This window comes from Solanum verrucosum, unplaced genomic scaffold (assembly GCF_900185275.1).
Source record: "Solanum verrucosum unplaced genomic scaffold, falcon-dt-bn FXZP01000261.1, whole genome shotgun sequence".
NCBI lineage: Eukaryota > Viridiplantae > Streptophyta > Magnoliopsida > Solanales > Solanaceae > Solanum > Solanum verrucosum.
Window position 1 is genome coordinate 9,967,620 of NW_026019969.1, and position 26,625 is coordinate 9,994,244.

Consider the following 26,625-nt stretch of genomic DNA (forward strand, 5'->3'; position numbering starts at 1 on the left):
AATTTTAGTACTTTTTTTTCCTCTATATATATTAGTTTTTATGTTTTGAAGTCGAAAATATCAAGTTTAATTAAACTCATATATGCACGAAAGTTGCAATTTCATATGGTCTTTGGACGAAAATAATACTATGTTGACCTTTTGAAAAGTTCGTGTGTTGCATTTTACCTTTGAAAAAAAATATATATTTAGCATAGGTTATAAATGCTTGTATTTAATTGTCAAGTAAATAAGTTTGTCCAAGTCCAATGAAATGTATCGTGGACTTCCTTTATTTGATCTATAGTATATATCACTTTATACTTTCTTTTTGTAAGTCACCAGTTTGGGGGGGGGGGGGGGGGTGTCCATGTGAACCCTTGATTGATGCTAAACTTTGAGTTGGATCTTTAAAAGGTTTGTTTAGCACTTTGTGTTAGCATATATAATACAAGTACTTAATTAATTAATATGAGTACACATCAACCTCGAATAAATTTCTATTTAAATCGAAATTACTGACAAGTTTAAAGAAATGTTAATATATTCAGTTTTGATTATTTGATCAAGAAAAAATGTCTCTAAATGTTCATTACTATACATTATTTAAGAAAACAAGAGAATCGGACTATATATACATGCATATAATACTAGTATAAATTTTTAATCTAGTTCAAAATATATTACTAATGTACGTAGCTAGTGTAATGCTAATTCTAATGTAGAGTTTTAGCCATAAAATGTCAAACAATCTAGTTAAATTTTCTAATTCTATTTCAACTTAATTAAATTTCTCGTTCGAATAGTTTAGTTAGGATGAAAAGGGAAAAGGGATAGTAAACAAAAAGACTACTCTAATAATACCTAAATTAGATGGTGATTTAATTTCCATCTTAACGCCTTTGATGGGCTATACCACTAATTAATTAAATGCTAATCACTAGGAAATCTTAATGCTAGCCGTAGAATTAGGGATAAAAAAAAAACTTGAATAATATATGATCCTTTTTTTTTCTTATTGACCTCTTAAATTTATCAACTATAGCCTAATTTTTCAAAAAATAGACTTGGGATGACATTATAGAGAATGGTTCGCCTTATAGGATAACATCATATATAACTAGGTGTTATTAATTAATATGGATGCTGGAATTTTATAAGTTTCTGGAGATGATAATTTAGTATTATTTTTCTAATTATAGAATATAGATAAGTACCTTAATTATTATTTTTCATGATATTCTATTCTCTATTCTCTATTAATGTTAGATAAATAATAACATATTCCGAATAATCTCATGAGTGGACATTTTAAAAGAATGATGTCTACGCGTCCTTATTTCTATCATGTGAAGGTAGATAGACCGTTTTTTATAGACTCTATTACTATTTAAAATCAAGATGTCAAAAATATAAAACTTAATAAATACAATGAAATTATAGTAAAATATATCACTTTCGATCAAGAATACTTATTGAAACTTTAATACGATCAAATTTTTTTTAGCTTTTACTTTAAAAGAAAAAATAAAAATAACATGAAATTTTGCCAAAAAGTATGTAAGTACATCTATCTATATACAAAAGGAGAGGGGAAAATGCCACATGTCAGTGCCACAATTAATCTCAAAATTTTAGTATTTAAAAAGTCAATTTTAAAAAAAATAAGTTTTTTTTTAAAAAAAATCCACATGTCAGCAATTACTGAAAAAACTGCATCTTTCTGTTCTTCAAAATTTGATTTTAAAATATTTTTAAATGTAATTTTCCAGTTAAAGCCAACTGTCAACAACAAAAAAATTAGGATTTAATATTTTTAAATAAATACACCATTTCGGATATTTAATTAGTTCAAACTTTTATTTAAACTTTACATTTTTATTTATATTTTTATTTAAATATGTCAAACATAAAACAAACTTCACAAACTGTATTTCTTTTAACATAATAAAATACTAATAACATTTTTTTTCAAAAAAATAGTTAAGTAATCAATTATTACATTTTAAAAAAAAACATTTATTACATTTGAAGAATTTTTTTTAAAAAAATATTAATCAATTCTTTCATTTAAAAAAAATTATAAAAATTATAAAAACAAGAATTTCCATCCTAATTTCTTTAATATTTGCATTATATAAAAACAAATAATCCACAATTTTTTAAAGAAAAAATGCAAAATTTATGGAATTATTAAAATTAATTTAAAAAGCTGAAAATAAAATAAAAATCGTTAACACTCAAAAAGATACAATTTTACAAAAATAAAATAAAATAAAATAAAAAATTACGTAACTCCATCTTAGGTCTCCTTTTTTTACTTCATTTTTGAAATTTGAAATGTTTTGAAAATGATAGTTATCCATCCAAACGGATAAGTTTTTGAATGTAATTAATTTTAAAAGATAAAATTGTATATTAATTATTAATAAGCCAAAACACCTGTGGTTTTGTCCGTCTTCATAATCCATCCACAGAATTAAATAAAATTGAAAAAGCAAGAGTGATCAACAGTCTCATGAACATGAAGGATCAATAAGAAAAGGACTGAGGCTTGAACACTTCATTGTTTTGTTACTTCCTCAAAATTCCTTTTTACAGAATAAGAAAATTTATGGTTCCATGGCACCAGGTTTGCTGACAAAACAGAGTAAATTATGATGATGGAATCTACTAGGTCAATGAAAAGCGCTCCCAAATATGCACTCATCAGGGAACTATGTGCCCGTTTGGATTGACTTATTTTAGGTGCTTTTAAGTCAAAATAGTTTTTAAATAGTTTTGAAATGTTTGGGTAAAGTTATAAAGTGTTTATAAGCACTTACTTTAAAGCCAAAATAACAAAAATAAGCCAAAAGCCATAAGCTGGGAATCCTAGGTTATGGCTTTTGGCTTATAAGTCATAAGTCAAAAGCCAATCCAAACAGACCCTATGTCTATTTTTATAATTAAAAAAATTCTACTTTAATTTTATAATTATCATTATCATAATGTTTTAAAAAAAAAATTAGATTTATTGAAAAAGTTCAACTTGGAGTCGTTGTTAATAAGGCTTACCAATTTCCTCTTGCATTATTTCTATGCATGTTTTATACAAGAGCTCCAACTTTCTAACATTCACTATAGTTATTGTGGCTATTGCAGGTGTAATGAATGTGATTGTCATACAATATAACTTGATAGTTATGCTATGCTTCCATTTTTTTGTTCATGTAGAATAAAAATATTGCTTCAGTTGCTTTATTTTATATAGTTTGTTGGCAGATGTTTAAAATATTTGCAAAACTTTTTTTAAATATCACTATAACTGATTTATGTTGCTGACCCACAATATGCTCTTCCTTATTATTATTTGTATAATTCTCCTTAAAATTTTGATGCACCAAAATCTATTGGGTATAAAGAATTTCTATTTCTTTTATCAATAAGTAAAATAGTACTTCTAACATGTTATTAAAATTTCATTTGTTTTGTATAACACAAAGTAATAATAGATAAAATATAGTAAATTAATACTCTATCGAGTGTAGTCCTATCAGTGAGAAATTCAATATCAAGAGGATCACCATTAGTGGGAGATTTAGCACCCAGATAGGTAAAAATTGGATAACTTTAGTTGGAACTTTATTCTTTAAATTTTATGGGATTTTAAAGTCTCTAACACTATATGATTTTAAATTTACATCTTAAATTGTATAAAAATGTGTTTGATAGGTTGAGAAGGTGTCATGATTTGAAATCAACGACATAATTTGTTCTTTTGTTGAGTTGGCTAAAGAAGAGTCGAAACTATGTTTTGTACTTATCATAAACAACTAATAAACCTTGATGAATCAAGGGACAATAAAAAATGTACAATTATTTTAATTCATTTTAAATTAAAATTTTTAAGATATGTTATTATTTAATTAGACCCACTATATTTATCGTTAGATCTAATCATTAACTTCAATAGGTACTCTAAACTTGCTTAACTATTGCCTTCAATTTAATTGATTCATTTAAAAGGAAAAATCATTTTTTGGATAGTAAAAACAATTGTTTTTAACGACTTATTTGAGTTGAGTTTTTATGCTCTCAAATTGATACATCATATTCTTTTTTTTTCATAAAGAAATTTTATATCACTTGCTGATAACAAAGAAGTATAAATTCACCTTAATTATGTTATATTTTGTATAATTTGTGTTTGTATAAAGCGAAAAAGAGAGAAATGCAAAAGAGAACTGGACAGGGAAATATTTGTATTGTATAATTATAAGTGTATAGGACGAAGATATATGTATTTGCATGTGTATATACAATTTTCTCTCGCTTTATACAAACAGAAACACAATTTATACATTTTTGTTTGTATAAAGCGAGAGAGGCGAGCGACAGAGGGAGAGTGGTGAGCGAGAGTTTGAGGGAGAAAGGCGACTGGCAAACAGTTTGCTATAGGGCACAATTAAATCAAAGTGTGGTTATACCATTTAATTTGAATTAATAGTTTGCCATTATGTACAATTATCCCTAAATTAATTGATAAGTAAAGATTAGTTCAACTACACTTCTTTTTATAGATAAGGTGGTTTGTAACTATCCTTTTAATCTCAACATTAAAGGTTTTTCTTTAAAAAATCTATGTAGAAATTACATTATGGACAAAATTCTAATAATCCATGAGAAATATGATAAGATTTTATTAGTTTAAAATACAATTGATTTTATGCATCTTTATATTTAAAACAATGTTCCAAAAAAAGAGAAAATAATACTAAGTAAAAGATATATAATATATATACGCTCAATAATAATTCATATTAGTCATTGTTAAATTAAAAAAAATCATTTTAAAATATCCGCGCAACGCGCAGACACATATACTAGTAAGATATAATTAGTGAAAAGAATACCCTAAAGAAAAAATGTTTGTATAGTACATATTTAACAGGTAATTGTTGAACATGAAAAAAGAAAAACAACTTTAAATAAATTTTGACCGCCAAACAAATACAATATATATTTTATTTCAAACCTTTTTCTGAAATATTTTACTTCATCGTATTCAACTTATATTATCCCGCCTAATCTTAAGATAATTTAGTCTGCGAACAAACATATGGTCTCAAATTTGTGGATATAACCAAAAGCCTAATACCGAAGATGTTTGGGTAATTACGGGCCCAATTGGCCCAACATATAACAGATGCTAAAAAACGGAAATTATACTCTAGTCTTTAATTTTCAGCTTGTAAGATACAATTTCCATAAATTTTAATTATTATCCAAATCTTTTTCTTTAAAGTATTGTATAATAGGAATATGTTTTTTAATCTACAAGTGGTCCTTTTTTCTTATGCACCATTTTAATAAAACACTCAAATCTTAGAACTTTGAGTGTGAGTGTTATATTGTTACAAAGAACTACATTATATGAAAGAAGATCAAATCAAATTTAGTATTTATTACAAATAAAGTAAGTTTTGAGTGGGAAAATTATACATTTAACTATTTCAGCTCTCCACAGAATACCAAAGCATCTAACATTAATCTAAGTAAAACTTACTAAAATAAAATGTCTTTTTTTTTAATTATCTAATTCTATAATTGGCAGCGCATAAAAGTTATTCTTTAATAAAACTATATTAATAATAAATATATAAATAAAGGCTATGATAATTACTGTAATTAATTTAGAAACTTAAAGATGTTGATAATTACTAAAATAAATCAAATAATATACAAATACAATCTTAAAATTGATTATTTCAATCGTTTTACCCTGTCATTGATATCAATTGAAAGGCTTTCAAAAAATTTAACTATTAAAAAGTTATATAATTGTGTCAAACAACTAGTTCTATTTGGTTTTTGTTTTTTTCCTTATACATCATCTACTTTGTCTGTATATAAAATTTGATTTCCTAATTGATTTTTTCACGATACAATGAAAAGTACTTCAAAATTAAATGATTTTTGCATGTCTGTGATTTTTATTTGTCAATTATTTTGTGAACAAGTATCTGCAATCTTCCATAATTGTTATTACCCTTACAATGACATTGTATATTGTTTTGTTCAATAAGTTATACAATAATAAGCAACATGTTTTCACGCATTTGTTAGGGAGCGCTTTACCTTCTGTGGGACTTCTCGATGTGAATCCGGATTTAGTGGAGCTCCAATGTGGATATCGAACACCTGATGGAAACCAAAAAAATAAAAATTATATCTCATTGCTTTTGCTAATGAATTGTAACTCTTATTTGATGCTCCAAAATTTAGTGATGAGACTTGATATAAACATTGTCTTACCTGAATATTTCAATACTCATTTTTTAAGCATATCTAAAATATCTGCCAAAAACATCTGTATTATGAATTTTCTCACTGCCAATGATATCTAATTTAAGTTATTTGGTAAAGAAATTAAACAATGTTATAAAATAATATATTGTGGATATCCACTACATCAAGTTACTCCATACTTTCCTCCATTGTGAAGATAACCATAACCTCCATAACCTCCACCTTTATAACCATTATTCTTGTAACATTTCACTTCCATAACCTCTCCATTATATTCATGTTAATGTCATGTTTATGACTAACCTTTTGTATGCCTCTATGTTACACTATAAATAGAGGCATAAGGGTTCATATTGTATACACTTGAAGATTTGGTGAACACTTGAAAGAAAGAAAGTTAGTTTATTGTTCCTATTGTCTTATATTCTATTTCTCTTCCTCTTTATATTGTTCTTTTGTGCTTAAGTTTTACAATAAACAATTCATTTAACTTTTCTTTATGTTGAAGTTTGTCGAGGAAAAACCTCAACAATTCCCCTACTATAATTACTCAAGGGTCTGTTTGGTAGGGAGAAAAATATTTTTAAATTTGTGTTTCATATTCAAATTTCTTAAAATAAGGAAAGTGACTTTTCTAATGAAAGTAAAAAAAAGGGAAAAGAGTCTAAAAAAAACTTTAACTTTGCCCGAAATTGTTGTTACGATATCAAACTTTATGGAGGACCTTTTACCCCCTACATTATTTAATAGTGTATTTTAAAGGTATATATGTTTCCACGTGGACACGTTACTATTTATTATGATGTAATTTTTATGATGTCCACGTGGGCACATATATACCTTTAAAATACACTATTAAATAGTGCATGGGTAAAAGGTCTTTTCCAAAGTTCGGTATTGTTACAACAATTTCGGTCAAAGTTTGAATATATTTCAGACAATTTTTCCCTAAAAAAAACAAGTTGTATAAGTGAAATTCTAAGTTTATTATCTACTCTTCACTCCCTCCAATCCTCATCCGGTCATCCCCGACCATACCACCCCTGAACCCCTTAGCCATCTCTATCTGCTTTCATAACTTTTTATTAGATAACATATAAATGTTTTTGAATTATTTTTTCTTGCTTACTTATCAGACATTAGAAATAAGTAAAAGATCCACTTATTTTTTTTTAAAAAAAAATTTAGGTAATTATTTTTCACGAATTTTTTTTTCCTTCTTACCAAACACGCCCTTATGGTCCGTTTAATAGCTAGATAAGATCCAAGTTATTCATGCATTATTTTTTATAACTTATACGAAATTCAAAATTAATACGGCGTTTTATTGACAATTTAGAAACCAGCATAATTAATACATGGATAAGTTATGAGGATATCTATATGTTATTTTATGCAGGATATATGATGAAATAACTAACATATGTATAATTAATAATACATAAATAACTAATACTTATCTAACTAATATCTGCATAAAATAATACTCCCTCCGTTTCAAAAAGAGTGACTTAGTTTGACTTGACATAAAGTTTAAGAAAATAAAGAAAACTTTTGAATCTTGTGGTCCTAAATTAAAGTTATGTCAAATGTATAAAATTGTCCTAATCTTGTGGTATTAAACATGTCACGTGAAAAGCTAAAAGTAAAATGTTACCAAAAAAAGAAAGAAATCATTATTTTTTAAACTAACTAAAAAGAAAAGGAAATTATTCTTTTTGAAACGGAGGGAGTACCTAAATTCATAAGTCATAACAAAACCGAACCGGTTCACGTGTCAATTTGTTGTAGTGCTATACCGGCTCGATCATTCGCTGGTCCGAGTTTTCAGAGGTTTTAATAAAGGGAGAGACTGAAGAAAACTCAAAGCCCTAAAAGATGGCGAGCGGCGTAGTGGAGAAGACGGAGGAAGAGCTTCGCAAAGAACTCTTTGAACTCAATAGGCAACAACGCGAGGTCTGTTCTTTATCTTTTTCTATGCCATACAATTTTCTAGGTTTTTTTTGTAACTTTTATACTATTGGTTAACTAGATTACTGAGCGGCTTAAGGATCCAAGAGGTCTTCGCCGCGGTGGATTCTCCGGCGGAGGTCCACGGAATTTTGTTGCCAATGGTGGTCGCCAACGCGGCGTTGTTAGACCTGTAAGTTCTCTTTGTATGTTTTGAGAGGAAGCGTCTTGTAATTTACGTCCTTTTTTGGTTATTGAGTTTGGTGTTATTGTTAATTGGCTCTTTAGGCGGAGAGGAATGATTCAGAGGATCAGCCAGCACCTAAAAGGCGTATTTCTTCTGCTGTTGTGAAGGTGAACACTGAAAATTCAATAATTCTCCGCTGAGGAATTCGTGTGTTTAGAACTAGAACTACAAATTTGCTTAAAGAAACAAGCTGGAATGAATATGGAAAATTCATTGCCAAATCATAGTTTGTGCTGGATTAAGGCTATTTTGTCGTTGTTGTTGTTGTTGTCGTTTGTTGTTTTTCCAAATAGAGTAAAAATCTTATTTTTTGTATATTGGTTTATGGATTCAGATTGAAGAGGGGGAGATTGCTGAGGATGTATCCGGAGCACCAAGGGATGCAAATAAGGAAGAGTCAATTGTGGAGGCAGGCCCAAAGGAGGCACCTGCCAACCACAATGAAAGAAAGCCATCCAATTGGCTCCGGAGAGATGGCTATCAAAGGCCATCCAAAATGGTAAATATGGATGGTAACCTTTTGGGGGGTTACATCTTCTTTTTATTAGTCCTCGTACTTTTTATAAAGATAATGGTGTGTTTCTGCACCTTAGAGACATTGATATTCATTTGCTTTGAATAATTTGTGTAGGATTTTGATATACCTCCACCAGAGCCTGTGCCTAGAGTGTTGCCCAAAAACGAGGATCCTAAATTGGTTAGTAGGAATAAGAGAATGTTGGGGCAGCTGCTGGGGACCTTGGAGGTGAGTACAAAGTTCTTTGTCATGGGTTTGATTTATGTATTTTGAACCTATAGCTGCTTCATAGGTGCCAATCTGGTTTCTTTAATAGTTGAACTGCTATAAAATTCCATCTCCTGGCGATATGCTTGTGCTTAATTTCTTAAGTTGAAGAACAAGCTATCCAAATAATTTTGTCAAGGTAACATCAGAATAGTGCTCAATCACCTAAACCAGAAAAGCGGTATTGAAATTCTTCTCAGGAAAGTCGTTGATGTATAACCAAAGAAAGTGTTTCTTGCAGCACATACAAAATAAATCTATTTCCGTCACTGAAAAGAGGTAGAGATATGGTGTTATAACTTATAGATCTCCCGGATATTATCACTTAAGCTTGAATTGTCAGTTAAAGACTAACGAGGGACTTGATATTCAAACTCTGATGCTATAAAGAAGAAAAACTATTGAAAGAGAATTATAAATTTGATGTCCAAATAAGGTGTTCAAGTGCTTTCAAGGGATTTGGTAAACCATCTTAATGACTTCATTTTTGTTTAATGTTGCTCCTCATATGTGTCTAGGTCCTCTAGGAGAAAACTTTTGGAATTAGTCAAGAAACTGTTTTAAGCATCTTTTCGTTCTACATTGATCAGTTTGATAATATTTCCTTGAAAGATAATTCTCAATTTAGAACCCTCAGTAATTCAGTTGTACAATCGTTAGTTTCTGTTTGGCACAGCGACACTTAGCTCACCTACCTTTGCTCTGATTATATGTGTGGAATGTTTTCAGAAATTCCGGAAAGAAGACATGCAGCTTTCAGGGACTGAGGCTTACATGCGGAGGTCAGATTCTTTGAAAAGGGTGAGTACTCAGATCTTATATTGTTGTATTAACTCTGGTTGAATGTTTTTATTGCTTAACATATAACTTCATTGGAGGATGTACTTTTTATTTCTATTTCTACTGTACTTCATTACTTCTACTTTTATTTTGTATAATGTTGACTTAAGATGAGCATTTATAGTAGATATTGTGACATGCTCACTGAGGATTTATACGACTGAGATTGAGGTGTAGTAGAGTATTTCCAACTTTATTGGAGGATAAAAATTATCGGGTAATGAAATTATATGAGTTTGAGTTTGTGGCCTAATAATTTGGTTGGAGCTTGAGTTAATATTTTAATTTTGAACTTTAGTCAGGAAAGTTTGAGTTTACATAGGAATGTACAGGGATTAACCTACAGATGAAATTGGTTCTCACTTTTGTAATCGTTGAACTTTATAATTTGAGGATTATTCTGATGAATTTGGTATTTTAGTTTTGTTATATTTGAATATTTTCATTTTTATGAATCCTCAAGAATCTTGAGACATCTATACTTGTGGGATTTCACTGGGTATGCTGTTGATACTATACCTGTTGAAAACATTTCTTTGATAGGTGGATGGGGTCTCTGGTGTATTGTATGTTTTCTTCGACCAATAGTTTTTATCATCATGTTTTTGACTACGTCTGCACTTGAAAATGAATATATGAGTACATGCTTTCTCTTACAGTCCACACCAGCTATTCTACAAGTGCATTTTTTCTCATACAATCTACACCAACTATTTTCCCATTCCCTCCTCCCCCCTCAAAAAGTTTGAAAGAACTGAAGAAAGAAACAGTTGTTCTAATGATCATAAACCTTAGCCTAGAGAAGTACTTTTGACATCAAAATAATGCCAGGCTGAGCAAAGGGCGCGCGAAGATAGTGAGAAATTAAGACAACAAGAGCGGGAGCAGCTTGATGAAAAGCTGAAAAGAGATCTGGTGTGTCTCAGTTTAACATTTTCAGCTATTCTTGCAATGAACTTCTGTGGTAAATCCTAATAAATAATGTGAGAAATGTAACTAACTCCCAACTCTTGTCTCTGTGTTAAGACTCTTCGAGCACGTCTTGCTGCTAAAGCTGAGGAGAAGAGGCTGGAATTGCTGTTTCTTCGGTGGAGTGAGCACCACAAAAAACTAGCCAATTTTATAAGGTATGTTGTGTTAGCTACATCAAATATTAATTCCTGATGCAACCAGCAATGAAGCTTGTTCTACATGACCTGCTTAAAAAAGCACCTGTATGAGATGTATTCCATTTTTATTTCGAGTTTTTGAGATCATTAAAAGTTCATTTGAAATGTTTCGGGATCAGTCTCTTTTATTCTGCTGTCTACGTCTGCACTATTTTAGATCTGTGAGCAGTGAATTTATCGTGTTAATTTTAGGATTCTTATTTTGCAGGTTATTTCTTATTTCGGTCCAAATGTCCATATTCCAATTTTATTGACGCGAAGATAAGTTTCTGTTCATGTACAGAATGTTGAAGCTGTTAAATGACTGCAAAATCCCTCTTTGCAGCAGTGTAGGCTGATCAGTTATCTATCCTGGTAACAGTTCATAACTTCTCTTTATATTTTTTGGCTGTGTTAATTTCAGGACCAAAGCCGAGCCACCGATCTTTTATTCTTTTGCCAAACCATTGGAAGAAGATCCAACCTTACTTGAGCAGAGAAAAGATCAGGTAACTATCAAGCTGCACGCATTCAATTGTGTTATATACGACTGAAATATACTTCCAAATGGATAGAAAATTGAAAATCCACAATGGATGAGTTGTACACAGAAAAATTTCTTGTTGAGGTGGCACTTGGCAGAGAAATTATGTTTATTTAACCCTGAAGCGTTTGGTAGTGTGAGTTTCTCTGGGAATGTGCTTGTGTTTGTGGATAGGGGGAGGGGGGAGTACTGAATGCAGTTGTGTGAATTCTATAGTTGACTGAGCATGTGAGACTACAGTGTTAGAAAATACATCGAATAGCCTCAGGACTAGTTGATTTTGGTGGACATGTGTTATGCTGACTGATCACTTAAAATTTTTTGTTCTTTTCAGATATTCGAGGAATGGAAAGCTGCAAGGAGAGAGGAATTGTCGCAATACCAGAAAAAAATTGCTGAACAAAATGTTGCAAAAGCCGAGGAGGAATGGAAAACTATTTTAGAAAGGAGAGCCAACAAAAATGTAGCAAACCTTCAAGAGACGATGGACAAAGAGCTAGAGACTCATAGGCTTGAGCATGGACCCAAGACTCGAAAGATTCCCGGTGTCAGCAACAACGAAGATGAGGATGTTGAGGATATCAATGTTGCGGAGGATGATATGATGGATGATGTACTTGAAGTGGATGAGAATAACCAGAGGAGTGATGAAAATGTAAAAGTTGAAGCAGGCAATGGTAGTCCACAGATTGATAACAATGATGAGCAGTAGATATGGATCTTTCATCTCCTTAAAGGTTTAGTCAGGATATGGCAAAAGCATCTTTGTGGGTCGAATGGGCTTTTGTAAGAAATGGTGTTTTGTGTTTGGTTTTGTTTGGCTGGCTTTTGTGGCAGCTATATGTCATGCTGAGCTCGGCTATGAGGATTACTCTTATTTATGTTAAACCTTCCAATTTTGTTGTATCAGCTGAATGTCTTATTCGTAGTATTTATCAGTAAGAAAAAGAAAAGTTTGTTGCTTCTCTCATACACACACACCTGTACTTGAATGTTTTGCTTGTACTCGTGTGAAGGTTAATTGGCCAAGGTTGAGATTCAGTATGGAGTTGTTTGCTGGATTGGTGCGATGGCACTACTTGTCAACCGAATAGACGTAATTAAGGAAATTCTATTGCTGCAGTTTTCTTAGACTTGACTATATGCATAACAGAAATGCTTCAGTCAGGGTAGCCACAAACGTACTTTTACTGGCCTCATTATTCATGGAAAGTGTGGTTTCATATCTGACTCTGGATTTTGAGGAGATCGAAGCTTTATAAGTTTCTACATCATACAACATATTTGTGTTACTAGACTAGTGGGGAAAATAACAAATGTCAACTAACTGTTTCTGACAAAGAAATTACTAACGCAGTTTTCGCGTGATCCGACGAGAACTTAATGATTAAAATTAAAGCCATAGATTAAGGATGAGATCTTATCAGCAACAGTGTTTCACTCTTCTAAAGACCAAACCGAGAAGTGCCTACTTATAGACCTTGTAAGTGATAGAACCATTTATGCAACATAACCATATTTTTAGTAACAACGAAGAAACATGAGGTAAACGAAGATTAATGGAATTATCATCAGGAGGAATCAGTGGTTTGCGTCAGAGACAGGCAAACCAGCTTTATGCATATCTGCTATAGTCCCGGCAGCCTCTGCGAGATCATTCTTCATCATGCCAACTTTTGATGTAATATACTCTTTATATTTTGAGACTGAATCAACAACAGCAAAGAGTTCACGGGCACACAGCTGCACTTCTTCCTCAGTTTGTGCGATTGTTTCCTGTAATTTGGCCTTTGACGCCTTTGAAAGTGAAAAAGATGCCAATTAAAACGAAGATTATACATCCAAGACGAGAAACCACACAAGTCAACATTTGTCGGAGAACATTTAGAAGCCATGCATTACAGTATAAATCTTGTCTAAATTGCAAATAGCCATACCTTCAGAAAGTCCACCGCCTCTCTTTCAACCTGATCCAACTTCTGAGTCTCTGCTTCAACTTCCTCAACTATCCTTCCGGCTTCTGTTGCACAGCTAGATGTGAAGTCCAGTCTTTCCTTCTTTACCAAGTCCAACTGAGCCTCCAACTATCATTAATCATAAAAGGAAACAAATAGCCATATTAGGCTGAAGGCACCGTTATACATCCCCAAAGGACTAATAGAAGATATATTTTAAGCTGATAGACCTTATGCCATTAGAATTTGTGAATAATGGTAACATTACCTTATCTAATTTTCAAATTCAATGCTGAAAGGCCAAAACATTTCAGCAGTGACACGCATGCACGCAAGAAGAAAAAGAAACACAACTATTCCATGGCTAAAGAGAAGCTGTTCAGTGGCGCTGATATAAATGATCAACCACTAATTCACTTCATAAAAAGAAAAGAGACTCAAAACTCAGCTCATCGAGGCATGATGAATCATTACTTTCCAAAATTTGGATTATAAACAATTTTACAAGTATCAATTATTACCCACACATTCTTTTGTGCATATTTTAAAACAGAAAAGTGGGAATTCTTTTTTATGCATTTTCGTTATCCAAATAGTGCAGGTACCTCTGACTCTGAGAGCATCTCCACTAGAAGATAGAATGCCACTTATTATGTCATTAGATTCACTTCCAATAAAATGTTATATATTATACAAAATTAAATTTTGTGTGTGTGAGAGAGAGTGAGAGAGAGGAACACTGTCCATTTCTATAATGGGATAGGATGCTGGTTAAACTTACATCATCAATGCGAGCCTGAAGAGTAGCCAGACGATTCCTCTTTGACTCTACTTTCATAGCCTTCTCAGATGACTGTTCCTGGAGAGATATCAACTCTTCCATTTTCCCCATGGAACTCTTTTTCATCTCATCTTCAAAGGATGCAAGAGTGGGCTTTAATGTTTTTTTGTAATTTATACCTAATACCTCCGCTGGTGAGGACCCTTGGGGATTCAATTGATACTGAAATTCATTTCCAAGCTTTAACCTGAAATTTCAAATGAGACTATTTGTTGTCAGAGTCATTGAAGAAATGATGACGAGCAACAAGTAGAAGGAAAGTTCCACCGCAAACCACAGAAAACATACAAAACTATAGTTGCTCAATCTCACTTTGACTGATCTAGCTTCAAACTTACAATCTTAAGCCCTATCATGTTATGATCTAAATCATCAAATTGTAAAAAATTTGCTCCAACAGTTCAATCTGATAAGCTATGGAAAAGAAAAGAACTTTTCAACCAGCTACAAGAATGCACAGAAATCTGAGATATGATTATTGCATAGAGACACTCCCACCAAAAACTTTTTTACCGAGTGGCATTGGGTATTTTGGTCCATGATTTGGCCAAATTAAAAAAGTGCATCATCAATTGCCGCATAATCCAACAATAAAATAAATAAGATATAAAACATGAATATAGAATAAAAAATATTCTTCATGAAGGACCGTCGTATAGCTGGAAATACAAAACTCAATTCCAACATAGCACTTCCAATCAGGCAAGATACATCTAATTCATGCAGAGACTACAACAGTGAAGGATGAATTGTACTGTAAGAAATAATAGTGTATCGACTCAGTGATAGAGTTAAAAAACTGAGGCATGCTGCAGCCTTAGTTTCTAACCGGAGTGATTGGAAAAACTAAATTCGAGAATCTATAAGTAAAAGGTATGATGAGAATCTTAACAATTATTGCCTTGTGACTAGCATGGTGTTCCTCATTCATATCTCAAGTCAAAGTTTAGTGGAACCGCACTACAACAATGGGCTAAATTGTGATTCTCATATATCACTGTAGCTAACAATTCACTACCCATTAGAGAAAGAAAGGCATGTTTTTGAAAGTTAGTGAATCAATTAAAACTCTGAGAAGCACAGATAGAAAATCAGTTTATATAGAACTTTCAGCAAATTGCATTTCCAATAATCTGTCACCTAAATTATCTGCCGAGAACCCATTATAGAAGCAATCTAACCGTATCATGTTGTAACGACCACTTCTACTTAAGTGAATGTTAATAGAAACAATCAATTGAGGGAAAACAATAGAATGTCCTTCCAATCTTATCTTAGTACTCATATTCTTATAGCTTTAGTCCAACTAAAATAGCACAGCAATGCAATATATCCATGCCCATAAAACAACAAACACTTATATTACGAAAAAATATTGAATCTCATTCTGTTAAATGGAAAGTAAGACACTCTTATTTCAAACAACAATAAATAACAGGAGAGGGAATGACAACCTCCTGATAGATTGGTTGCACTCGATCATTAGCTCCTCAAGCTTCTTGTACATGTTCCCAATTGCAGAGTCGAGGTCCCAAGCCTTCTCCTCCCATTCAATCCTCTGGTTCTCAATATCCCCAATATCCCTTTCCAAAGCATGCAACTCCCTCTTCATCCTATCTGCATCCCTGGAATTAATCCCTTGTTCCTCCACCCTCTTCTTCAACTCCTCATTCTCTGCACAAATGCTCTCTTTCTCTGTAACCTTAGTCTCTAACCCTTTTTCTTTCTCTTCCACCATCTTATCCATTTTCACTATATGCCCTTCTAACTGTTCAATGATAGCCTGAAACTTCTTGACATCTTCCTCCAACGCACTCTTCTCCTTCTCCAACGTCTCTCTTTCCGATGGTCCTGTCTTCATTGCTTCCAACTTCTCCTCTTGAGCCTTCACATTCTCCTCCAAGACATTCACATTCTCAACCAACCGCTCCTTATGTTGTTCCAACTCTTGCATAAATTGACGATCCAATTCATCTACTTGTTCATCTTTCCCCCTAAAATAATGCAAATAACTTTCTATAGTATAGCTCAATTCCTTGTTATCCGGAGCTAGTGGTTGAGCCGAACTCAACCGGTGATCATCAAATTTACACAGCTGAACAAGCCAGTGAATTGCTGCAAGTAGACTAGGCCAAGAATGAGGCGTCCCAGGGGCGCGTAATGCAGACTTGTTCAATTTCACGGGGCAATTTAGGGATTTCAGTAGGGTTTGGAGATTATCTTCGAGTTTGTGCGACTCTGCTGATGAAAATCCGAAACGAGAGAGAATGAATTTTAGGGTTTCGGTGATATCTTTTGCAGAAGGGAGAGGATGTTTGAGAGTAAAAGGGAGAGAGTGGGAGGAAAGGTAAGCATTGATTGTACGCAGAGCAGAGAGTTGATAGGAGCGGTCGGAGATGGGGATAGCGGAGGACCGTGTGTTTACACCGGCAGATGAAGGCCGGCTACTGGCGAAGCTTGCGTCGGAATCACGGCCGCCGGTGGAGATAAATTGTCTTGGGTCATTGATCGGAGTCGGAGGTGGATGGCGGCGATCCGGTACTACAGAGTTGGTACGACGTCGTCCGGCGCCTCTCATTGTGCAGAATACTTCTGCTTGATCTCGGTGGCTAGTGAAAGGTTTTTGTGTTCGTGCTTTAAAATTGGAAAATGAAAAATGGCGGCATTTCAATTAGAATTTCGGTTTTAAATTGTTTCTTAATTATGCTGTTTATAAATTTTAATCCTTTAAATTTGTCAACTAAACATTTTGATTTTCGTCTATTATTTGGCAAACTTGAAGGAGTAGTTTATTTACCTAAAAAGGTTCTTGCATGTTACCCTTTGCCAATGCTGTAATTTAATTTAATTAAGTACTCCCTCTGTTCAGTGGCGGAGCCAGGATTTTCGCCAAGGGTGTTCATACTTTAGGACAAGTAAAAAAATAAACCTTGCTAGTCAAATTATAAAGATTGGCTTCAAAATAGTCATACCTCAATATCAAATTAACCAACTATCCAAAATGAAAATTCTTAAAACAGAAACTTACAAAATATCAATGAATAAACTAAGGAAGATGAAGTAGGACAAATATATTGACGGATAGTTTCATATACACCAAAATATGTAAATTGTAAAGTGGTAACTACAATTGCACTCGACGACACTTCATCTCTTGAAATGTTTTCATAATACACTCATTAGAAACATCTTTAAATACTTTTTTCTCTACATAAGGTACTATGCAACCATCTAAGAATTCATCATCCATTCGATTTCGCAAGTCATTCTTGATAATCTTCATTGTCGAAAAAGCTCTTTCAACTGTAGCAGTGGCAACAGGTAGAAGCAAAGCAAACTTCACTAAAAGAAATACGAGAGAATAGGTTAAATGCTTCTTTGTCTCAACCAACTTTCTTGAAAGTTCTCCAAGTCCACCCAAATTGGAGAACCTTTCATCAATATCACGAACATCAATAATGTAATTAACAAGTTGATTCTCAAGAGCTCTCATGTTGGACCCATCAAAATCATCAGGATATAATTCAGCCATTCTCATTATCTTCCTTATGTCAAAACTAGAAAATGAATCAATTGGATTCAAGCAAGATACTCCATTAAGCAAATCACTTGTCACCTCATTGAAACGATCATTAAGTTCTTGTAGTTGCCAATCAATGATTTTATAAAACACATCCACACGATAATGATGCAAAGTAGTACAAATAACTACTTTACGTCGTGATCTCCCAGAATTAGCATATAGATCATCAAAATTGGGTAATGAAATGTCATGCTTGATACAAAATGCTTCTACCTTTTCTTTAAGTGAATCCCATCCAATATTTTTTTTAAAGAGAGGATCCCATTCATTATCTCTTAAAGCTTGCAACCTTCTCTTTGCTACCTTTACAAGAATCATGGCATTTGCAATGTCTTGCTCCTTTTTTTGTAATGAAACATTAAGATCATTTGTGATTCCTAAAACATCTGTCATCAAATGCAACAAGAAAATAGTCTCAAACGTTTGACAACTTCTGAGAAATCCCGATGCGCTTGCTCTTTCTTCCAAAGTACTTGCATTTTCAACAAGAGTATCAAGTACATCAACAATAGAGTCAAAGCTACTAATAAAGTTTCCAAATGACTTGTAGTGAGATCCCCAACGAGTATCACCGGCTTTAACAAGACCAAGTTCTTGATTCAACCTTCTACCCGTTTCTAGTTCACCCATATCCAATGCCATTTGGAGATGCTTTTTTTGAGATTCTCGAAAATTATCCACGCGTTTAAAAGAAGCTCCCAACACATTCAAAATATTTGAAATTAATAATACAAGTTCACCTACTTGAACACACTTTTTAGAAACCGCAACAAGAGTCAATTGAAGTTGATGAGCAAAACAATGAACAGAATGAGCCGATCTACTTTCTTGTCTAATCAACGTTTTAAGACCACCTAGCTCACCTTGCATATTACTTGCCCCATCGTAACATTGCCCACGTACATTAGATAAAGTCAAAGAATGGTGAGCAAGTACATCTACAATTGCTTTCTTTAGAGATAAAGCACTAGTATCTTTAATGTGAACAAGTCCAATAAATGCCTCTATCACAAACCCCATTTTGTCAACATATCTAAGACAAATAGTCATTTGCTCTTTGCGTGACACATCTCTAGATTCATCAACCAATAAAGCAAAGTAGTCACTATTTATATCCTCTATTATTGCCTTAACTGTTTCAATCTTACACGCAGTCACAATATCTTTTTGGATGTCATGAGAAGTCATTTTATTATTTTTTGGAGCTTTTTCTAACACAAAAGGTTTAATTGCATCACATCTAGCAGCTAACCAAGAAAGAACTTCAAGAAAATTACCCTTGTTCAATGACGATTCACTCTCGTCATGACCACGGAATGCAAAACCTTGATCCAAGAGAAGTCTTACCACATCGATTGAAGTGTTTAACCGAATTCGATATTCATGCTTACTTTTATCATCCAACTTGTAAAATGCGGCTTGAATGGATTGTTGTTCTCGCATGAGATCTTCACACTTTCTTTTGGATTGATTATGAACGCTATTTGGTAGACCAATATGTGTAGCAAAGCTATCTTTTCTATGCCAATTTGTAAATCCCTTAGTCGAAAATACATTACCACCACCTTGATTAATGTTTTCTCCTTGAAACAAATAACAAGGTAAACAATAAGCAGCATCCGCACTAATACTGTATTCCAACCAATCACGATATTCATCAAACCATGTATAAACAAAACGACGTGGTGTTCCAAAAAAATTAGTTTGAGGAAACTGATGATTTTGAGGTTGACAAGGACCTTTAATGATATATGCCCTCCTTATCTCATCACGAAGGTTTGGATGATAATTCAAAATTGGAGTTCTTTCAGCCGGATCAGCCTTTAAATCATTTACATCAAATTCTTGTCTTTGGGAAGAGTGAGATGATATTTCTATTTGGTTGACATTTTCATCTCGGCGTAGTTGATTTTGATTTTGAGGCGCCAAACTTGTTTTGGGTACTCTAAAAAAATATTTCTCCAAACTCATTGAACACCAAACTGAAATAGTAGTCAAGTTCAAGTATACCAAACTTATTAAAAAGCATCCACAATACACCAAATAGTTGATCGATACTCAAATAAATAAAGTAGCTTTTAACATAAAAACTAAGATATTCAAGTCTTTCAACACATGATTAGAAAAAACTAAACTAAAGGAAAAAAAGAATTAAGAAATACCTTTTCACACTTCAATGGCGGTTGAGGAAGAAATATACAATGATTAAAGCTTCCAATTTCTTAAAACTTGCAAATATGTATGAAAGTTGAGAAGAGAGAAAGGTAAGAGTAAAGTTGTAAAGGGTTTTTGGGAGAAGAAGAAGTCAAAAAACTAAAAGGAAAAGACAACTATGAATCTATTTTTTTTTTTAAATTAAGAAAAGTAAAAAATAGACCTTTTATTTCCTTTTGTTTTTCTTAACTTATAAAAGGTAACTTTTGTACTTTTTCTTAAGAGAAAAACGGAACAGATATTAAATAAATGAATTGTTCAAGCCTGGGATCGAACCCAGACTGAATTTTGCCTTTTCTAAGAGAACAAATGGAATAATGATAAAATTTAAAGAAAACGCCAACGCTTGGGCTCGAACCCGGGACGCTGAGGCATCTTTGCACAACCTTAACCGCTGGGCTGTCAACCTTTATTGTGTCAAGGTTGTGCAACAGTTAGTATATATCTAAAAAATTCGATATTTAGTATATATACCCGTAAAAATTTTCCGACGAAGGTTGTTCATCTGACCACCCTCGCCATGTCATAGCTCCGCCCCTGCCTCTGTTCATCTTTATTTATTTATTATATTATTTTGAGATGTTCAATAATATTTGTTCAATTTATAAAATTAATGAATAATTTATCGATTATGTCTATTTTATCCTTATTATGATATATTATTTATTTTTCAATATTTTAATGACTTATATTTAATAAGAGTGATTTGATAAAATTACATCTATTATTTATTGTTTTTTAATCATTGTGTCAAATCAACAGGAGATAAATATTGTTGGACAGAGGAGTGGAAGGGTCATGTTGTTAAAGAAAGAAAGAAAATCTTACCTAAAATTTCCACCTTCTATTCCATTTTAATAAATCATTTAAACTTAGATTAATTATAACACTTCGTATTCTCTCTATATATAAATATATACTATGATGTGCCACTTTATCATCTAATAGATCTCTCCCTTTCCAATAACGTGATTAACTTTCATTAATAAAGCTTCTCTTAATTAATCACAAATTGCAAATCATATAGAAAAGACATCAATATTAGTTAAAAAATTATTTACTTTTACCATAATAAACACTTTTTAAGTGTTCACCATTTTAGTTTATAAGTTATCTCAAGTGAGCGAGTTAAATGAATTTGAGTTGAATTTGTCACTTTTAATTTGTTTCATTATAACAGTATAAAAAATATTTTAGAATTAACTAGTACTCTAAACTAGACATAGAATAAGCTGGGTAAATGTTCAATTTTGAGATCATACACAATTTAAACAAAAAAAGGGAGAAAATTAAAGAGTTTATGGATCTTTGGTTAGTGGAACAAGAAATAATAATTCTTCAATAAGATAGATTATTTTATTTTGTGTTGATTAGTGATTTCATTTTTTTACACATTATATTGATGTGGGGTGGATAAAATGAAGGTTCGTCTTTAGAATTTTGTGTGATAAAAAGATATATACCACTAAAAAAATTAAAGATAAGTTTTACAAAATGATAATTATGTTAGATCGATTTTGATGTAGAAAATAAAGTATTGGCTAGTCAGAAACTCAGATGTTCAGAAGATGGAGTGACGAAAATAAAAACATGGAGATGAATATGTGAGTATACTAAAAGAAATAAATATAAAAATGAAGATTTTTGAAATAGGGTGAAAGTAATCTTATTTTCTATCAAACATTGTCATGAACCGGTGAAAAGTTACATAAAATTCTAGTAACAATCACATTCTTAAGAGATATGACGTAATCAAGTTAATTTAATACTTTCAAGTATTAATAACTCATTTATAGTTGGAACTGATTTATAATCTTATAAAAAGTAACTGCTACAATTATCCTAATATAAGTATTAATTAATAACTTTTTTTACGATTCGAATCAATGTTTTGTAATCATACATAAAAAATTTCAACATTTCTGCATACTTTTTAAATAACTATGATGTTCATATCAATTTTCATTCACCTAAATTAATTTCAATAAAAATTAATAACTATCATATTAGGTAATTAACAATGTCCATTAAAATTAGAATAAATAGAAAGAAATCTAATCTATAATTTCTTTTCAAATTTCCAAAAAAACAAAAGATTTTAAGTTTAAGTAATACAATTAGTAAAGAACAAAGGAGAAAGAGAAAGAAGAACCAAAACAATAATGGCAAGAATGCAAAGTCAAAAATTACCCCACTTTGATGCCACCTTTTTTCAATTCCAAGCAAACACACACACACACACTCACACTTTTTCCACACACAGTTGTCCCTCCCTCCCTCCCTCCATCTCCACTCTCTCCTAAAGCAAAGCAAAGTTGAAAAAGGGATTAGAGAGAAAGCAAAGAAGAGAGTGGTGGGTCTTAATACAGTACATATTATTCTTCATCCTATTCTAATTCTTCTTCATCTTCACCAACAAAACAGAATGACCTCAAGATTAACCCAAAATGGTATCAATGGCACCCACCATCATCCTCAATATTACCCTCATCCCACTTCTTCTTCATCATCTAAAGCTTCATTTAAAGGTTGTTGTTGTTGTCTATTTCTACTCTTTTCCTTCTTACTTCTCCTCATTCTCGCTGTCATACTTGTAATTGTACTTGCCGTTAAGCCTAAAAAACCCCAGTTCGATCTTCAACAAGTGGGTGTTCAATACGTTGGAATTACACCTAACCCAGCTACGATTGCCACTTCCTCCGCCTCTGTTTCACTCAATATTCGAATGGTTTTCACTGCTTTCAATGATAATAAGGTTGGGATCAAGTACGGTGAGTCCCGGTTCACGATCATGTACCGTGGGATTCCTCTGGGTCGGGGCTCCGTACCCGCGTTCTACCAACCAGCTCATAGTGTTAAGCGGGTTGAAACTACCATCGTTGTGGATCGGGTTAACTTGCTCCAAGCTGACGCAGCGGATTTGATTCGTGACGCCGCCTTGAATGACCGGGTCGAGTTACGGGTATTGGGTGATGTCGGAGCTAAGATTCGAATCCTTGGTTTTACTTCACCTGGTGTAGAGGTTAGTATTATACATTCTATTTTATTGCACTTTGTATTAGGTTTGTGAGTCCTTTTCGTAGTTGGTTTGAATGTGAATTATGCATGTATTAAATTGTGATAATAATTAAATAAACTTTTATACTATGAATATATAAATGACATGACCTTATGAAAAAAAAAAAAAAGAGGCTAGAAAATATTTTGTAGAAATTGGAGGGATAATTGATTAGCGGTGGATGGTTTGCTCTAAGCTTTTGTCTAGATAGTAATACAAACAAATAATGGTGATAGGTAGAGGGACCCATTTTTGCCTGTCATGTCCAAGTTTATTAGGTCATTATTGTCTACACAAACTGCCATTTTATGTTTTTTTGTTTCTTCATTTTCTCACATAGTAGAAAACTGATTCGAAAATTTGCTCTCGCAAACAACAACATATTCAGTGTAATCATATGATTGGATTATGAGAAGGGTAGAATGTACGCAGATCATTCTCTCAACTTTGAGTACTATATTCTGCATTGATTAGGGTGTTTGTCGTATTGGAATTCATCAGAGCTGTTCAATACCGTAGGAGTTGAGACAGTACAATTTCTCCACCTGCTATTAGAGTGTAGTTCATAAGGCACCTCCTTATATTGACAAAGACTTGGTCTTTTCCATTTTGTTTATTTTCTTTGACTACCGACGTTTCTTGGCAATATTCAATTTTAGACCAGGCATTGTTTTGCTTTTTTTATGACTGAAAAATTCGCATGGAGCGGACCTTTAGGATCAACAGAAACCTTTGAAACTCAGGAATATTAGGCACTCCCTTCTACTATTATTCTTCAATTAAATACTAGGCTTAGTTTCGCTTGGTGCTAAGCTCGTGCCAACAACCTAAGTCACAAGTCCCTCAAGTCTGGGGTTAGAACAACCATGTCTTGCTTTATAGACTCTTTCTTGCATGAGCTCCTTTCTAAACTCTGTCCTGCTTTTAGTTAAACTAACACTCAATCCTTGGAGTTTTGAGGAGGGGACGGAGCTAGGAATTTTAACAAGGTTTTGTAACTGTAGCCTAAAGCAATTTTTTAAGTCACCTTTTGTCATTACACTAGAAGCTAAGTGGATTAAATGAGTTCATTACATGTAACTTTGCCTCTGGTGCAAGTTTCCTAGTGAATATACTACCAAATAGGTAGAGGGACTCGGGAGGTAAGAATAAGAAGGCCAAGCGGCTCCTGATTATAAGAACTCTTTCCAGTGAGTTGTGGCTAGTGATTAGTCTCATGCGGTTGGGTATCTTAATACTTGAGCTAGTTTTTCACTTCATCCTTTGTGCTAGTTAGTCCTGTATCCCTAGTCGACTGTGGTGGAGGGGGCGTTTCTTTGACATTCCAGGCACTTTTACCATCGATTAATCCTAGAAGTCAAGTCCAGTGCATGATTTACAATGTCAATAGTTAGTACAAATTCACGTCATACAATCTCTGTCTATTGGCACAAAGAATTAGTCAGTGGGTATTCCACATCTACTGACTTGAGAAAATCTTGCATATACCCAAGTGGGTTTAAGTATACTGTACTTGGTCATGCTCCTCCCTTGCTACAATAATACAATGTGCACTATAGGCGAGAACTAGGGGAGAAGCTAGGTGGTGGCAAAGTTTCAATTGAATTCTCTTTGCCAGAAAACCATACTGCGCTAAAAGGACGGAAACCGTTGTTGAATGAAGATTCTAGTGTAGTGGCAAAGGGGGTTCAAATGCTAGGTGTTTTTTTCTATGTATTATTGGCTCCATAGCCAGACGCTGCTAAGCCAAGACGATTGTCGAACAGTACTGTTAACTTTTAACTATACAAGTATTTTGTCAGCAGTGTGTGTGTATGAATTTAACAGTACATGATGAATGGTGTTGAGCAGGTATCAGTGGATTGTGCAATAGTGATCAGTCCAAGGAAACAGGCTCTCACATATAAGCAATGTGGATTTGATGGTCTAAGTGTATGACACTGTTAACCCACAAGGAGCCACATTTGTTGGACTTGGTTAAACAAAGATAGAAAAAAAGCAAATTGCAAAAGTAGCATTTGGAAATTTATTTTAGTAAAAGCAAGATTCTATTGAGCCAACTAATTGTAGTGAAAAAAAAAAAGGCATTTAATTATTAACTGAATTTTCTTCTTTATATTTCTTTTTTGGAAAAAGTTTTGTTCCACGTTGTAAAGTTTTGGACAATATATTGTTATGCCACTCCTCAATGTCATTTGCTGGTATTATATTTTCAGTGTGTTTATCTTTCGAACTATAAAGGGAGAATCTGATTCTGTGACTTTATCAAATGAATTCTGAATCTTTTTCTTTTGTTGCAGCTTTTCACCCTAATTAGTGAAATATTCAAAAATATAGCTATAATTGAGGAAATCTTTACAGTAGGAAGACTATATAAGTGATTAGTCACTAGTTCTTTTCATTAAGACTTGAATATTAAATAATTAAAATTACTGTAGAAAGACTTGGGTTGTGTGTCTGCCTCAAATCAAATGTAATTGTGTGCTTTTGGAAAATGTATAAAATTTAGCTTTAATAATAATTATTATTATTTATTTTATTTTTATTAAAATTAAAACGTTTGAATCTTGTGTTGTTTGAATTAAAAAATAATAATAATTGATGGTGGTGATGATAACTGATAGTGATTGTGTGTCGATTGAAGATGGTGTGGATGGACGATGGTGATTGGAATACTATCTTCTGTTATAGTGATTGATAATAGTGATTAACAGTGTTTGCCGATAGTCATTTAGTTGGTTAATGATGGTGATTGTCGATAGTGATTAGTTGATATGTGGTTAATGATAATGATCATAAATAGTGGTAACAACAGACTGTGGTTATTAGTGGTGATAGTGATTATTGTGACGAGTGATGGTTGTAGATTATAGGTAAAAAGTAGAGGAAGTAGTAGTGAACTATCATTTTTATAGTAGTCCCTCTAATCTATAATAATTGAATTTTTAAGCGCATTTTGAATGATAAAAATAACTTAATTGTTTAATGTTGAATAGAATTGTTGGAAAAAAAATCATTTTTATCTTTTATCCTTTATTCATATTTTTTAGGTGATAAGTTTAAAAGAGTCAATTACTCATATTTATGATTTTACTTTGAATTATTTCTACTTTCAAGAATAGAAGAATAACTAAAAAGACGAAATAGAAAATGGCATTCAGGAATGCGATATCCAAAAATGTGTACTAGTA

At 32.6% G+C, this 26,625-nt stretch overlaps 4 protein-coding genes across 4 annotated transcripts; 2 read left to right on the forward strand and 2 right to left on the reverse strand.

The window, feature by feature from the left end:
* The first annotated feature begins 8,110 nt into the window (after nt 1-8,110).
* Nucleotides 8,111-12,735, forward strand: LOC125816523 (uncharacterized). Its single transcript, XM_049496137.1, has 10 exons — nt 8,111-8,226; nt 8,303-8,413; nt 8,509-8,574; nt 8,802-8,966; nt 9,099-9,212; nt 9,981-10,052; nt 10,923-11,006; nt 11,118-11,218; nt 11,664-11,748; nt 12,118-12,735. Exons 1-10 carry the CDS (start codon nt 8,149-8,151, stop codon nt 12,493-12,495), a joined length of 1,254 nt encoding a protein of 417 aa, XP_049352094.1. The 5' UTR covers nt 8,111-8,148; the 3' UTR covers nt 12,496-12,735.
* Nucleotides 12,736-13,165: 430 nt separating this feature from the next.
* Nucleotides 13,166-17,157, reverse strand: LOC125816518 (kinetochore protein NDC80 homolog). Its single transcript, XM_049496130.1, has 4 exons — nt 16,034-17,157; nt 14,520-14,766; nt 13,721-13,867; nt 13,166-13,580 (listed from the first exon to the last, which is right to left on the reverse strand). The coding sequence occupies exons 1-4, from the start codon at nt 17,155-17,157 to the stop codon at nt 13,365-13,367; spliced, it is 1,734 nt and encodes a 577-aa protein (XP_049352087.1). The 3' UTR covers nt 13,166-13,364.
* Nucleotides 17,158-17,703: 546 nt separating this feature from the next.
* LOC125814993 (uncharacterized) lies at nt 17,704-20,133 on the reverse strand. Its single transcript, XM_049494419.1, has one exon. It carries the CDS (start codon nt 20,131-20,133, stop codon nt 17,704-17,706), a length of 2,430 nt encoding a protein of 809 aa, XP_049350376.1.
* Nucleotides 20,134-22,539: 2,406 nt separating this feature from the next.
* Nucleotides 22,540-25,647, forward strand: LOC125816532 (uncharacterized). The gene is made up of 2 exons (XM_049496146.1): nt 22,540-23,398; nt 25,286-25,647. The coding sequence occupies exons 1-2, from the start codon at nt 22,802-22,804 to the stop codon at nt 25,370-25,372; spliced, it is 684 nt and encodes a 227-aa protein (XP_049352103.1). The 5' UTR covers nt 22,540-22,801; the 3' UTR covers nt 25,373-25,647.
* The last annotated feature ends 978 nt before the right edge of the window (nt 25,648-26,625 follow it).

What these genes read in the sequence shown, in the direction of transcription:
- LOC125816523 (XM_049496137.1), top strand. Translation starts at nt 8,149, where the DNA reads ATGGCGAGCGGCGTAGTGGAGAAGACGGAGGAAGAGCTTCGCAAAGAA. An exon ending in TTTCTTCTGCTGTTGTGAAG is followed by an intron (nt 8,575 to 8,801) that starts GTGAACACTGAA and finishes TTATGGATTCAG; the next exon opens with ATTGAAGAGGGGGAGATTGC. An exon ending in AAAAGCTGAAAAGAGATCTG is followed by an intron (nt 11,007 to 11,117) that starts GTGTGTCTCAGT and finishes CTCTGTGTTAAG; the next exon opens with ACTCTTCGAGCACGTCTTGC.
- LOC125816518 (XM_049496130.1), bottom strand. Translation starts at nt 17,157, where the DNA reads ATGAGAGGCGCCGGACGACGTCGTACCAACTCTGTAGTACCGGATCGC. An exon ending in TGCAACCAATCTATCAGGAG is followed by an intron (nt 14,767 to 16,033) that starts GTTGTCATTCCC and finishes TTGAAATTTCAG; the next exon opens with GTTAAAGCTTGGAAATGAAT. An exon ending in TTCAGGCTCGCATTGATGAT is followed by an intron (nt 13,868 to 14,519) that starts GTAAGTTTAACC and finishes GATTAATGATAG; the next exon opens with TTGGAGGCTCAGTTGGACTT.
- LOC125814993 (XM_049494419.1), bottom strand. Translation starts at nt 20,133, where the DNA reads ATGAGTTTGGAGAAATATTTTTTTAGAGTACCCAAAACAAGTTTGGCG.
- LOC125816532 (XM_049496146.1), top strand. Translation starts at nt 22,802, where the DNA reads ATGACCTCAAGATTAACCCAAAATGGTATCAATGGCACCCACCATCAT. An exon ending in TTACTTCACCTGGTGTAGAG is followed by an intron (nt 23,399 to 25,285) that starts GTTAGTATTATA and finishes GGTGTTGAGCAG; the next exon opens with GTATCAGTGGATTGTGCAAT.